The 13,694-nt window shown below is 38.6% G+C and overlaps 1 protein-coding gene across 6 annotated transcripts in view; it reads left to right on the top strand.

The window, feature by feature from the left end:
* LOC107149531 (EGF-like and EMI domain-containing protein 1) overlaps nt 1-13,694 on the top strand; it is a 613,012-nt gene that overhangs the window by 522,421 nt on the left and 76,897 nt on the right. For all 6 annotated transcript variants that reach the window (XM_048814351.1, XM_048814354.1, XM_048814352.1 and 3 more), the window contains 4 exons: nt 3,755-3,883; nt 5,261-5,389; nt 8,872-9,006; nt 12,570-12,701. In XM_048814351.1, the coding sequence (XP_048670308.1) occupies nt 3,755-3,883; nt 5,261-5,389; nt 8,872-9,006; nt 12,570-12,701 (525 nt within the window). The remainder of the gene's footprint in view (nt 1-3,754; nt 3,884-5,260; nt 5,390-8,871; nt 9,007-12,569; nt 12,702-13,694) is intronic.

The following is a 13,694-nucleotide window of genomic DNA, read 5'->3' as shown; positions in this document are numbered from 1 at the left end:
GTCATTTAGGTCACACCTTGGGACAGCCTTGCATCCTGAGCCCTGAGGACTGCATGAACAGAGACATGCCTGGAGGGAAGGACCTAGGGCTCCTGCCCTTCTTTGCAATGAAATTAAGTAGTAGCCTGAAAAATGGTACAGGCCACTAGCTACTGGGGACAAGTTCTCTCTTTTTTTGGTACCACGGATTTAATCCAGGGGTGCTTAATCAGGCCTTTTATATATTTTACTTAGAGACAGAGTCTCGCCGAGTTGCTCAGAGCCTCACTAAGTTGCTGAGGCTGGCTTTGAACTCTCCATCCTCCTCCCTCAGCCTCCTGAGCTGCTGGGATTACAGGCATGCACCACTGAGCCCAGCTTTTTTTATCTTTAAGTCGTGCTCCCTAAAATGTTGAAATAAAATAAAGAATTGATGTGGGTGAGAAACCAAGTCATTTGCTATGCATACAGAAGGCCTATGAATGCTGAGGGTTTAAACAGAACTTGTGAGCACAAGAGGAGATTTTGTGTTTCCTGGGAAAGCAGATGATTTGTCTCTTTTTTCTCCATAAAATGTAAAAGTTAATAAAGGATCCTAATATTTTAGACTTCTAAAATCCCTCCATTTAAATAAGTCATCAGATTGTGGCAAACTATTCCCAATGAGGGGAGGTGGGAGGAAAGGAAAGGATTTGTGGTACAAAGTGCAAACTAAATGAAATTGCTTGACTTCTTGCTGCCTGTTTTTTGTTTCTGTGTTCTTTTTTCTTTTCTTTTTCTCTATTTTTATATATGCTAACAGAGCCATTTACATTGGTTTAATTGTGTTTAACAAGTTTCTTATGAGAAAATAACAAAGATTTGGGGTTGGTATCACTGGAAAATCTTTTTCTCTTCATATTTTAAAGGAAAATATGCTTTCTGGAGTTAAAACTACCCTGTGATAAAATAAAGTATATTGACTGTCTTTGTTTTCTTTTTAAAAATCTAGCATACACATCATTTCCTGGAAGGGTTTGTCTTAATCTTTGTGATTGACATGGAAGATGGTATAAGCAGATTTTCTTCTGAACCTCCTGCACACACACAAAAAAAAGAGCACAAATATTTTTTTTCTATTACCTGATATAGATGCAAAACATGAGCCATGGCACAGTGAAGTGGTGTAGCCAAGATTACTCGTTAGGATTTTGGGCATCTTTCTCAAGCAGCCTCTGATCATGTTTCTCTGCTGCTCTGAAGCTTTAATTAAGAGGGCCCTGTTGACTGTAGAAAGGTGTGCAGTGCTTCTTGTTCAGACACTGGTAACCATCTAAAATCAGGCTCCCATAAATCCCTTTTGTTTTTATCCTAGGCACGACTCTTTGCCCAGCCTATTATTTCCAGCAAACTAAAACACCTGCTACTTGCTTCCCTGGACTTTGCAGCTTTGTGCCTTTTGTCAAATGGCCTTCTTTGATGGTCCATGCTGCCTATGGCATGAAGTCCTAGATGGTGGCCCCAGTCTTAACACAACTATTTATCTTTCCAGTGGATTAAACTCACTGTCTACATTGGTTTAAACTCACTTACTAGGCTGTGGACTCGTTGTCCAGGTCCTATTCCTGTAAATTTGTTGTAAGTTGCTCCATATCGTGAGCGCCCACTACTTCAGTGAACAAATGACAAAAACAAACAAATTTTTAAAAAATTGATATTGGGACACCCAGCTATACAGCTATGTTGAACTGTAATTGGACATGCTCAATTATATAAAATTGGAATTAAGAAAATGTTTTTGCATGATTTTTAAGAAGTGAGCACTTACCTTATATCATAAGCTGTGTTAATAAATATGCATCTTCGGAACACTTGATCCCTAACATGGTAGCATGATAAATAAAACAGAATTTCCGTGCCAAATACATCAAAATAAAACATTTCCAAAATAAATTGAATATAGAAATAGTACAATTAAGCTGGCTGATTAAAATAAAGATAGGACGGCCCCTTTGGCTTTGGAAACCTTGAGCATCTTCTGTATAATCATGAGGTCCTAAAAAGGGGAGTCTACTTATGAAAGAAACCTATGACTTATTAGCATTTTATCTTCATCCTCTTTCATCATTCTTGAAAAAATGAAAACAAAACCATCCAAATCCATCTATCAGTAATGAAAAAAAAAAGATTCACTAATTCATTAATAATAAGAGGGTTTGGGGATATTAAAAATTCCTATAAATTATAATAAATAGAGTTGATCAATCAATCATTACCCATATTTTTTTAAGATTATCAGCTTTGAAAACACAGCAAGGGAAACAAAAAAAAAGCATTCATCAGGGATCTAGAAAGTAGGCTTTCCCATAGATTAGATCTTCTGACCCAATATCTTTATTGTTCTATTATGAAAATATCTATTTTAGCTTCTCAGTAATTTCTCTAAGTAATTATAATGAAACATTTTTAAAACTATCACATATTTAATTTTAATAGCATATTTTTAGAACCCTGTTCCTTCTGAAGAAATTTCATGCTGAAAGCATTTATTATTGTGAGATTACTTTGTGGTTAGGGAAGAAAAGAATAATTTCATATGGCAGATGAATGGACTAGATGGAAGGGAAGGTTTATGATGTCTTCCAAATCATCCAGCTATGGTTAGGGACACTTCTTCCAATTCTTTTCTCCAGATCTTTGTTCTATTGGGTGCTAATGAAATATTTGGCAAATCCTTGTATTTTATCATATAATATTCTGCTTCATGGGGCAGTGCCAGATAATAGCGTAGGTTTGCCTGTATTGATGACTTGCTATAATCCAGACGCTGTGGAACCTACTGAGAATTCTTCAGCTTCATTTCACAGGTGTATTTTTTTAAACTGTCCCTTCTATAGTTGGTGTGAGAATTCAGACACTTATTACATACAGATTAATAATGTAGAACTCAATGAATTGTTCATTTCTAGTCTCTGTGTCTTCTCTTCCTTTGTTTTCCTCTCTTCTTTTTTTTTTTTTTTATCCTTGCCCTTTTATAGTAGATTGTGGCTTGAAAGCAAAGAAAATTTGAATAAGAAGCTGAGTTCCACATTGGCATCTGGAATAGTGGGGGAGGGGTGGATGGAGGAAATAATTAAATGTAGTTTTGTAATATTTAACCTATTATGGTAAAATTTCAATTAAAATGATTGCTAAAATTACCTCAACAACTGTATTTACTCAAGTTCAAATAAAACCAGACATTTTTCTCAAAGTATTTTTTTATTCAAATATTAAACACTTTCCTCCAAAATCAACAAACCAGACAAAACTATTGTTTGCTTAACTTCATCAATCTTTGACTATGCCAAGTACCTTGGGACCCTCAAGAGAACCTTAGCTGCATTCATTTCTGGTTAAAAACTAAATGACACTTTTTAATGTGTTTTCTTTCCATTTTTCAAAATAGAAGATATGTTTGTTTCTCATTAAGGTTAGTTGGAGTGGTTCAGCAAAGGTGTCTGGGCAGCTCTGGAAATGGAGAGCTAGAGTTTAAGGAAAGAGGTAAATTTCACATTTGAACCTTGTTAGCATTTCTTTCACTCATCATTATTTTAACTAGCTGCATCAGTAATTCCCCCAGGAATGATTATGCCATATGAACTAGGAATATGCTGGAGATTTTTTCCTGGGTGTGCAAACTAGTGAGATTGTAATTACTTGGTATCTATCATAATAGATGAACTTTTTCTTCCCCTCCATTTGTAATGCAAGAGGTATGTTACACCCCTTGTTTGTCTTTCTGTTTTTTTCACAGCTTGTGCCCCAGGGACAAATGGGAAAGAGTGTGACAGCATCTGCAAGTGTCAGAATGGAGGCACCTGTGATCTTCTGACTGGACAGTGCCAGTGCCCCCCAGGGGTTCATGGGAAGACTTGTGAAGATGGTAGGAATGTCTGTGCCAGTCTTGAGGTTTCTAATGGAAATAAACTGAGTCAAAGTTTCATCTGCATTTTTCAAGACAGCCTTTACTGATGAAGTCAAAGGCTGTGTCTATACATACAAGATGCAATGGCTTTGACTGATGCCATGTGTAACGGAACAACATAATTGATAATTAAATCGCCAACTGTGATCTAAGCAGGATGAATCTTGAGACACAGAAAGCATTTTTTTTTACTGCTGAGCAAAAAGTTGAGTTTGTGTCCATATGTGTGTGTGTGTGTGTGTGTGTTTTATACTATAATATAACACACTATGTTTTGGATGTAGAACCTGGGAAGACTTGATTTGCTTTACATAGTGAAAGAAAGAGCAATGTGATTTCCAAGGCAAACAGGGAGGGAGAGAGATGAAAGTCAGGGAAAGAAAGGAGAGGAGGGAGAGAGGAAAGGAGAAATGGATACAAATCTCACAAAATGCCAATGAGTGCTGTGTACGGATTTTTCATGGAAACCAGTGAAATGGCCACATTTCCTACATGGGTTGATGAAGCACAAAAATAAAGACACTGCTTGTACAGACACAAGAGCTGAAGGCAGAGAGTCAGCGAGGATGTACGTCTCCAGGGATTGCCAGAAATCATGGGGAGTTTATTAGATTCTCACAGACCACAGAACTGGGAAGACGGAAACCAAATTTACTTCACTTTCAGAGGTACAGGAAGGCTTCTGCTGGCGTTCCACTTGCATATCCCTGTGAGCCATGTTTGTTTGTCTATTTTAAAAATATACTAAGTGGTTGCAAAGAACTGTGCCTGGTACTATATGATATGATAACAAAAAGGGAAAAGGAAAGTTCCTGGTCCCTCCATGTGGAGCCTATAGTCTTGTCCAAGACAAACATAGATATTACAAATTTATTAATGCATGGCTGGAAGTGAGACCATGAGGACAGGCTGACTGTGTATGATGGAAGAGACTTCTGGAGAAGTAATACTTAAGCACAAGTCTGCAGAATGAATGGAGGAGACAAGAGAAGAGCAAGGGGGTAGCTTTCTAGACCAAGCCAGGAAGATGTGCAATGCACTGCAGAACCCCAAGAAGGAGGAGCAAAGGCAGTTGAGGAGATAGTAGTGCAACTTGAGCTCCCCCAGCACAGGGCTTGCAGTGCTGAGTCGGGTTTCGAACCTGTAGCAGTGGCAAGTCGCCGCAGGGTTTTAAGCAGAGAATGCAGCATCATGTCCGTGATTTTCAAAATCTCTCTCTAGCCTCAGTCCAGCCAGCTTGGAAATGTCTTCAGTGTCTCAATTTCATACAGCAACAGCTCTAGCAGGGTTTGCATATGGGTTAATGTTTTCTTTGTTTGTCCTTTCACCCTCCAGGATGCCCAAAAGGGTTCTTTGGGAAAAACTGCAGAAGAAAATGTAACTGTGCCAACAACGGCCATTGCCACAGGATGTTTGGTTCCTGTATGTGTGAGGCAGGGCGCTATGGGAGATTTTGTCATCTGAGTAAGTCACAAACGCCAGTTGCTTTCTATGCGAAGCATGGTGGCTCAAAATGTATGGGGAATATATCAGACAAAGAGGAGTAAGAACATAGTGTGTGTGTGTGTGTGTGTGTGTGTGTTTGTATGATTGTGTTCTAGCTTTTATTGAATTTCTTTATAGAATCTAGATAAATGAAAATATTTCTGATCTTAACTTTTATTCTAATTAATATTTCCCTAAATTATTTTTAATTTTTTACATTTTTTTCTAGTTAATATTTCTCTCAAGTATTGAGAAAGGATAGTTAATAATTTAGTTAAGAGGACATGTGACACTTTAAGGAGTTTAATATCAAGGGCCAAGAATGAGTCTCTTTCTGGGTTCTAGCCCCAAACATTTATTCCCTCAAGTTTCTAAAACAAGCTCTTCATTTTCCATCCTCCCTATTGATCACATTTTTCAAAAGGTGCAAGAAAACACAAGCACTAAAATATATATCTAGATAGGGGCCCCCTCAGGTTCTTTTAGAGTTTCTCCCAGCAGGATAACTCTGGATGTTCACCAGCCCGCCCTAGAGCTGTGTTCAGGAATCCCTGGGCTGGAGTGATCTCAGCTCCACTCCTCCACCTATTCCATTTCCCTCCTCTTTCTCTTGAAGGACCCACTTCTCCATAAATTTCTTCTGACTGAATGTCAGTGTCTCAGTCTGTTTGGACTGTTATAACAGAATAGTGTAAACCAGAAAGCTTGCATATAACAGAAATGTACTTAGTACTGGAGGTTGGGCAGTCCCACCACAAAGCACTGTGGATTCCAGGTCTCCATCTCCTGAAGGCTGCTTTCTGGTTCATGGTCAATGCCATTTGCTGTGTCCTCATACGGCAGGAAAAGAAAATTGGCTTGTGGGCCTCTTCTATAAGAGAAGGAATCCCACTCATGAGGGGATTCCTCATTCTATAAGAGCAGGAATCCCCCACTCATAACTCACCTTCAAGACCCCACTCCCACCCACCATCCCTGTGGGTAGGTTTCAACGTATGAATTTTAGGAGGATACAGACATACATACCATTGCACAGGACAGTATCATTACCACCTCTTAATAACAGACAGCTTTTAGAGTTTTATAGTCTATCTTAAGTTCAATATCCATGAGTCTTATCTATTTATAAAAGGTATGTACCTGGAAAATAGAGTCAGTGGTGATTACTCCAATATGAAAGCCAATGGAGGGATCATAGGAAACTCAACTTGGATCATGAGGAATGGTTAATCTTAAATAAGCAACATATAAGAGACAGGGTTTGGGTAAATGTGAGCAATGGTGATGTTGTGTTCCAGAATATCATATATCTCATGCCCAGTGAAGACAGTTCTAGAAACAAAGATAGTCTATTTCTATTATTGTTTCTGAAATGTAGCAAGATATGTAATCCCATATTTAGTAATAGGGTTTTTTAATACTTGGGAATTGCTTAACCACCGAACCACATCCTCAGCTTTTTTTTTTTTTTTTTTCGTATTTTGAGACAGGGTCTCACTAAGTTGATTAGGGCGTCAATAAGTTCTGAATCTGGCTTTGAATTTGAAATCCTCCTGCCTCAGTCTCCTGAGCTGCTAGGATTACAGGCATGTACCATTGTGCCTGGCTAGTAATAGCTTTTGAATATTTGACAAGATAATATCAGATGTTTGGGCACAAAAATTAATCATAAAACATCTGAGTGAAAACTTTCAGAGCTAATTTGTCAGAAACATCTAAAATTGAAGTTTTAGTTTTAAATATCAACCTAGCATATTTTTATTCCTTTTCATGCTATCAGGTTTGTTGTTACTGGTGGTGGTTAGCATTTTGAATGTGACCATCTTCAAGTTGGTTGAAGTCCAATTTCAGGGTTTTAGCAGGGTTATGATCCCTCTGAAGAGGCTAGGGAAGGATCTAGACCTCCCAGCTTCTAGTAGATCCTCGTCCTGCAGCAGCATAACCCAGTATTCATATGCTCTTCTCCCCATGTGCATGTCACTGTGGACAGATTTCTCCATTTATAAACATACTAGTCACCTTGAATTAAAGGCCATCTTATTCTAGTATGACCTTATCATAACTTCACCAATTACATCTGCAATTTCCAAATAAGGTCACATTCTAAGATCCAGAGAATTAGGACTTCAACATATGAATTTTTGGAAGATACATTTTAATATATAACAAACCCTGAATAGGCACTTGGTTGCCAATACAGGTTACTTCTACTTTCTCTTTTTTTCCAAACGTATTGCTACAATTATATGTTCTTAATATACCCAAATGTCAAATTTATGCATTCCACTGTGCCTGAGTTGTCCCCAGAGCCACAAATCTATATGCTGAATCAGGTAGAGTAATACATGAAAGTCAATCTAGGGTGAGTATTCTGAGATGACAAAAAGAGACTTATATCAGGGCAGACTGAAGTCTGAGAAACCCTGGGGCTTGGAGGGTCTGAGAAAGAATTACAGACTTGAACGTCATAGAAAATGTGACAGGGGAATCATGAACAATTTTGAGAACAAACTTCTGTTAATAATTTTGTTTTGCCTCAGTGGTAACTGAGTGTCCCTGGCAAGTGGCACTAGGATCATCCTAGGTGGTACCTTTATAACCACTGCTTTGAATGATCTCTACTTGTCCCTCTCCATCTACCACAAAGTGGAGTGGTGTGTTTTATTTTCTGCAAGCAACTTTCTGTAGCAAAGCCCATAAAGACACACGAAACAATTACCTTGAGCCTGGAGGGCACTTGAAAGGATCTCTCATTTGATAAGTCCCTTGAACATCTGTAATAGGGAAGAAACGATGTCAGAGAAACATTTTGGAAAGGGAAATGAATTATTCTAGTAACTCCTCAGAAAGGGAACTACAGGTATGTTTTCTTAAATGCAAAAATGAGACTTTTTCCAATTGGGATTCCAATGCTGACAACCATCCCTAAAGCTCAATGGCAAGGGGAAGATAATATGACATGAGGGCAAGCACCATTTGCCAAAGATGTGGTCAAGATTACGCTACTGTCACTGTGAAAGCTCTGTGCTATCTGCATGATGTAAATTTTTTTCCGATTACCATATAATAAAGGGGAGTGAAAACAATGGCAAGCCTTCACATAAATGCTTGTCCATCATCTCCATGCTGCGGCAGGATGGCTATGGGTCCTGGCAGCTGCAGCAGTCTTTGGAGAATATTAACTATGGGCACCAGTGGAGCACATTGAGAAGCAATTTCTCTCCTGGAAGCACCAAAGCCTTTTAAGTAGTTTAGGCTTCACTGTTCATGTCCAGTTGCCAAAAAGCAAATGAATTGTCTGATTTGAAAGACATTTGTTTCCTTATTTTATTTTGGCAGTCAGGATGATCCCCTGTTTTCCTCATAATCAGGCCCCACAGAACGACATGCCTGTGCACTAACAATTTAAAATAAGCAAAGCGTGGTTTTCAGGTGACCATTTTGCTTCAATCTGCTCGCAGACTGTCCCAAGGGGGTCTACGGAGCTGGCTGCTCTTTGGAATGTCAGTGTGTGGAGGAGAACACCCTGGAATGCAGTGCCAAAAATGGTAGTTGCACCTGCAAATCTGGTTACCAAGGCAACAGATGCCAGAAAGGTACAATCTGATGATAGATTTTTCTTTCTTCTCTAATAATAATGCTCAGCCTTTGTTCAGCATCATATGATCATTAATTAGTTAATCCACCAGTGTCCTCAGGTGGTGTGGTATGCTTTATTAATCCCCTATTTGCAGGTGAGGAAACTGAGACACAGAGCAATAAAGTTATTTAACCTTATCTTCTCAGATTCTGTTATAAGCAATCCCCTTACTGACTTGAGAAGGGAGGAAACATCACATTATATAGTATCTTGTCCAGAAAAAAAGATGAGAGCTCCTTGTGTCCACTTCTTTGAACTGAACTAACCAACCAAGAACACTGCTGGCTTCCTGAATTAAAGAGTTATTCTCTCTATATCTAAAAATGGGTCACTCAAACAAACAAAATGCAAAGATACTTAATTGTGGAAAATTTAAAATGGCTATCAGTATTGTCCTTTCTCAAATTTTTAGATGTTACATAACTTTTAAATTTAAACTACAAATAGAAAGGTTTGTGTATAGCATAATTTCAATTATAAGTAATATATTCATGTGTGTGTATGTGTGTGTGTGTGTGTGTGTGTTTGCATGAAAATTTGGAAGACAGGGTCCCAAGATGTCAGCGATTTTGTTTCTGGCTTGTGGACTCACACACGGAATGCTCCTCCTCAGGTTTTTCAGGGCATTTTTTTATGTGTTTTCAAAGCCTCATGTCACCTTTGCACCGAATTTTATCAGTCCCACCCTACCTAACATTGCAACCTGCAAGTTTCCCTGAACATTTTTCTTTCTCTCTCATGCTTATCATATTCTAATAGACCACATATTCTAATTATATATTGTCTAATATATATTGCCTGTCCTTCCCTGCTAAAATCTGAACCCCATGTGGGAAGAGTATGTGCAATTTTATGCCAGTATCCCTAATCTCCTAGAACAGTCCTGACATAGAGATGTTTCCCATTAAATGATTTCTTAAATTAATACATAAATATGCATAGTTATTTTTTATCTTTTATTCATTTTTCTTATATGGTGGATAAAGCCCTAGTTACTATTTTATTCAGAGGAAATTATCACAGCATTTTTTCTCTTTCATACAAAATACTGACCATACCACAAATACAATTATCATAACTAATGACAAGTTGTGATACTTTTTGCCTTTGCAGGACCCAAAAGGCAATGTTGCTTAAAATTGGGAGAAGATAATGGGTTTGAAAGGAAGCCATCATGTACCAAGTTCACTTACAAAGGGAAGCACTGAGATTGACAGTTGTTCTTGACCCTCTTGTATCCTCAACTGCTCCTTATACTGCAATCTTCAGAGAGTCTAAAAGGCTTTTCTGGAGCTGAATGAGAAGGGGAGTGTGACTTTATTCTGGGTTATTCTGTGCCTGTGGAACTGAAGCATGTGAGCAGTAATGTCCATCTGAATTTTGTGGAAAGTGAACTCTTTAGATAGCTGGATTGTGAGTTTCTAGGTAATGGGGAAAGGAACCTGGGGATATCACATATCACATGAACGTGTTTAAAATGGTATAAGTGGGTCTTGTGTCACTCTCTAAATCTCTTGCCTCAACTGATTTTTAAACCCAGACTTGGCCCCTTCTTTCTTTCCCCACTGGAGAAGTCATGCCCTGGAAGCTAATGCCCAAGGAGATAATACCATATCCACACACCTGGGTAAATTTAATTTATTCTGATAACATTTTCTTAAAGCAGCTGCTGAATATGCTTTATTGGAAAATGCTTCTGAGATTCCCACTGTGAAAGAAAATGAGTTGAAAGTATATGTAAATCAGCAAAATAGAGAGGTCGCCATAATCTCTGGAAAACATATTATTTTTCAATCAGATAACTTTGTCCAATTCTGATATTTTTGTCTAACCACAAAATGAAATTATGAATCAGACGGGAGCGGGTGAATGGGCTTGCCATGATTGACAGCTGAAATCAAGGCAAAAAGAGCTCTTTAAGAGTTGTGCATGATGAAAATCAGGCCTGTTGTTTTTCTTTTTCCTTTTTAAAAGAGTGAAGTAGCCCAAGTGCTCCTAGAGCCAGACAGATCCTTAAAAATCTTAACTCCAGACCTGTGTCTAGATTGCAGATGAATAGTTAATTAAAGACTTCAAATTGTTTCAATGGCACTAATGAACAGTATTCTCCACAATCAACACCGGTCCTTATTTAGCTTATCAGCAGTGACTTCTAAGAACAGAGGAGCTGGTTTCTTCAACTAACCTGTGAAATACCCAAAAAAGAAATACCAAAAAAAGAAAAGAAAGGAAAAAGGTTCTTTTTTAAAAGCAGCCAATGTCTTTGGCTTGTATGTTCATTAGTTTATAGCCTGGGATATTTTGGACCCCAGCTACCTGTAGAGGACCCTCTGGGCCAGCAATTCCCTTAAGTCCATTTAAGGTGGTCCATAACAACCTTCATGTCATAATAAGAATGACAGATTATTGTTAAAGTAGTTCCACATTAGATGAACTTTGAAATTTGAACTCTCATGGGTCTCTAAGGGCAGATTAATTGACTCTGAAGGTCCTGAGTACTTAATATAGCTGGGAAAGCTGACTGCAGTGGCTGATGGCTCCAGTTTCAGAAGCCAGATGGTCTGGGTTCAAATCCTGCCTTTGCTACTTTCTAGCTTGGTAAAGGAGTAGGTCACTTAATCTCTCATGTAAAAATAAAATAAAATGATCATGGGGAAATTTTTGTGGAAATATAAGCTAATTTACATAAAGTGCTTGGTGCAGAGTAAACGATCAACAGATCAGGTACTAACATCCCAGAAAATAATTCACTCTGCCCAGTTCAGAAGATACTTCATGATTCGATTTCAATTGCTGTGACTTTCTATAAATACCATATGTTTTGGAAAATTTCACCATTTTCCCCTGTGTTAAAAGAATGCTTCCCACTAGGTTTCTAATTCCAGTGATTTTGATGGTAGAGCATATGCTGAGACCTCTGAGTCTCAGTGTTGATACAGCTTCAACTGTCCTTTTCTAGTTCAAAGGACATTCAACAAAGAAGCACACAATTTCTCTTTAGTGCATCGTATACTTTCATAAAATCCACAATTTGCAAACCTCTGGTGTGATTATTCTGACTTAGGGAAAAAAAAAAAGCAAAGACTGGGAGCAAAGGATTGAGGCAAGCATTTGGGGGCAACTTCCTGAGCACCATGCCTCCTTTACAAATTACATCTCATTTTCATGTTTTGTTCTGTGCAACTGCCTCCAAAGATATATATCAAAATTGCTTCCATTGTTACTGTCTGAAAAACTACATTTTCAGCAAAAAGCCAACCACTGTATCTGTGTTTCCAAAGTGACAAGATAGAGCATCATGTTGATTTCTTCAGGGAGTATTTTTGGAAGTGCTATAAATCCTCAGAGGCTACTAGAATGTTTCTTTCTTTGCAGCTCAGACACACGCACGCGTGCGCACACATAAGCACACAGACACACATGCACACATTTGCCAACTCACTTAGGCAACAGTAGAAATCTGGGACCATCTTGAGCTTTATTGCAAGTCTGAGCTCCTTTCTTTCTCTATTTTACAAGCCTGCCCTGATGGCCTCTGGGGACCAGAATGCAGGTTCTCCTGTGGACCCTGTGAAAATGGAGGTCAGTGTGACAAAGAAACTGGAAACTGTACCTGTGCTCCTGGTTACATGGGAAAATCCTGCACAATGTGTAAGTAATAAACCTAGAAAGGAGACCCAACAGAGTCAATAAAATTGTTGGCTTTATAAATGCTTTTCTTATTGACTGCTATACAAGGTGTTGCTGTTAGATAGCTGTTCCAGCTATCATTGTACAACAACCCACCCCAATACTTTGTGGCTTAAAACAATAATTTATCATTTCTCTTGATCCTGTGGGTTGATGAGATGGCTCTCACTGCTAGTCGCTCATGCATCACTCGTGTGGCTATTTCAGGAAGTTGATCAGCTGGGAACAATTGGGCTTCTCAACTCTGCATAGCATTTCTATGAGGTTCCATTGGACTTCCTCCTCACACAGCAGTGTCAGGACAACACTCCAAGAAGGAGCATACAGAAAGCGTGAGAGCAGAAGCTACAGATGTCTCAAAGTGTAGCCACAGAAGCCACACATTATTATTTCCACCGCATTCCACTGTTTAAAGCAAATCATGAGGCAAGCCAGAGTTAGGGGGAGGAGAAAGAGGTTCTAACTCCTGATGCAGAGGAGTAGCAAAATTTCATTGCCAAAGACTTGCAAACTGGGAGAGAAGGTTGCAGTCATTCGGGGAACCAATCTCCCAGAGTATAGTAGTTAATGTTATACTGAAATGCATTTTAAGAAATTCTAGACTAGGATTATCATTCTTTGCAGAATGGGAGCAGATTATAAACTGCTAAAAAGTGATTAACTAAATTGAACCTGTTTAAAAGAGTCGGATAGAACTACTATCCTGCCATACCCTCTTCTGATTGTGATTCTTACCTACACCTAAGCTAACCCCCACTGCCTTATCTTCTCTGCCCCATCCGCAGTGAAACAGAGTAGCTGGAGAAAAGCTGTGGACTGGATGATAATGATGGCGTTTTCCACATTACTATTGCAACTTTGTCTAATAAAGATTAGCAAAACTCTATTGTTTGTGATTAGCTATCATTTGGTAAAGTGTGGGCTGTATCTGAATGAGTTCTGAGTGCTTAGGAC

The sequence above is a fragment of the Marmota marmota genome, unplaced genomic scaffold (assembly GCF_001458135.2).
Source record: "Marmota marmota marmota unplaced genomic scaffold, marMar, whole genome shotgun sequence".
In the NCBI taxonomy this organism is placed as follows: domain Eukaryota; kingdom Metazoa; phylum Chordata; class Mammalia; order Rodentia; family Sciuridae; genus Marmota; species Marmota marmota.
This window is presented reverse-complemented; position numbering and strand designations above follow the sequence as displayed.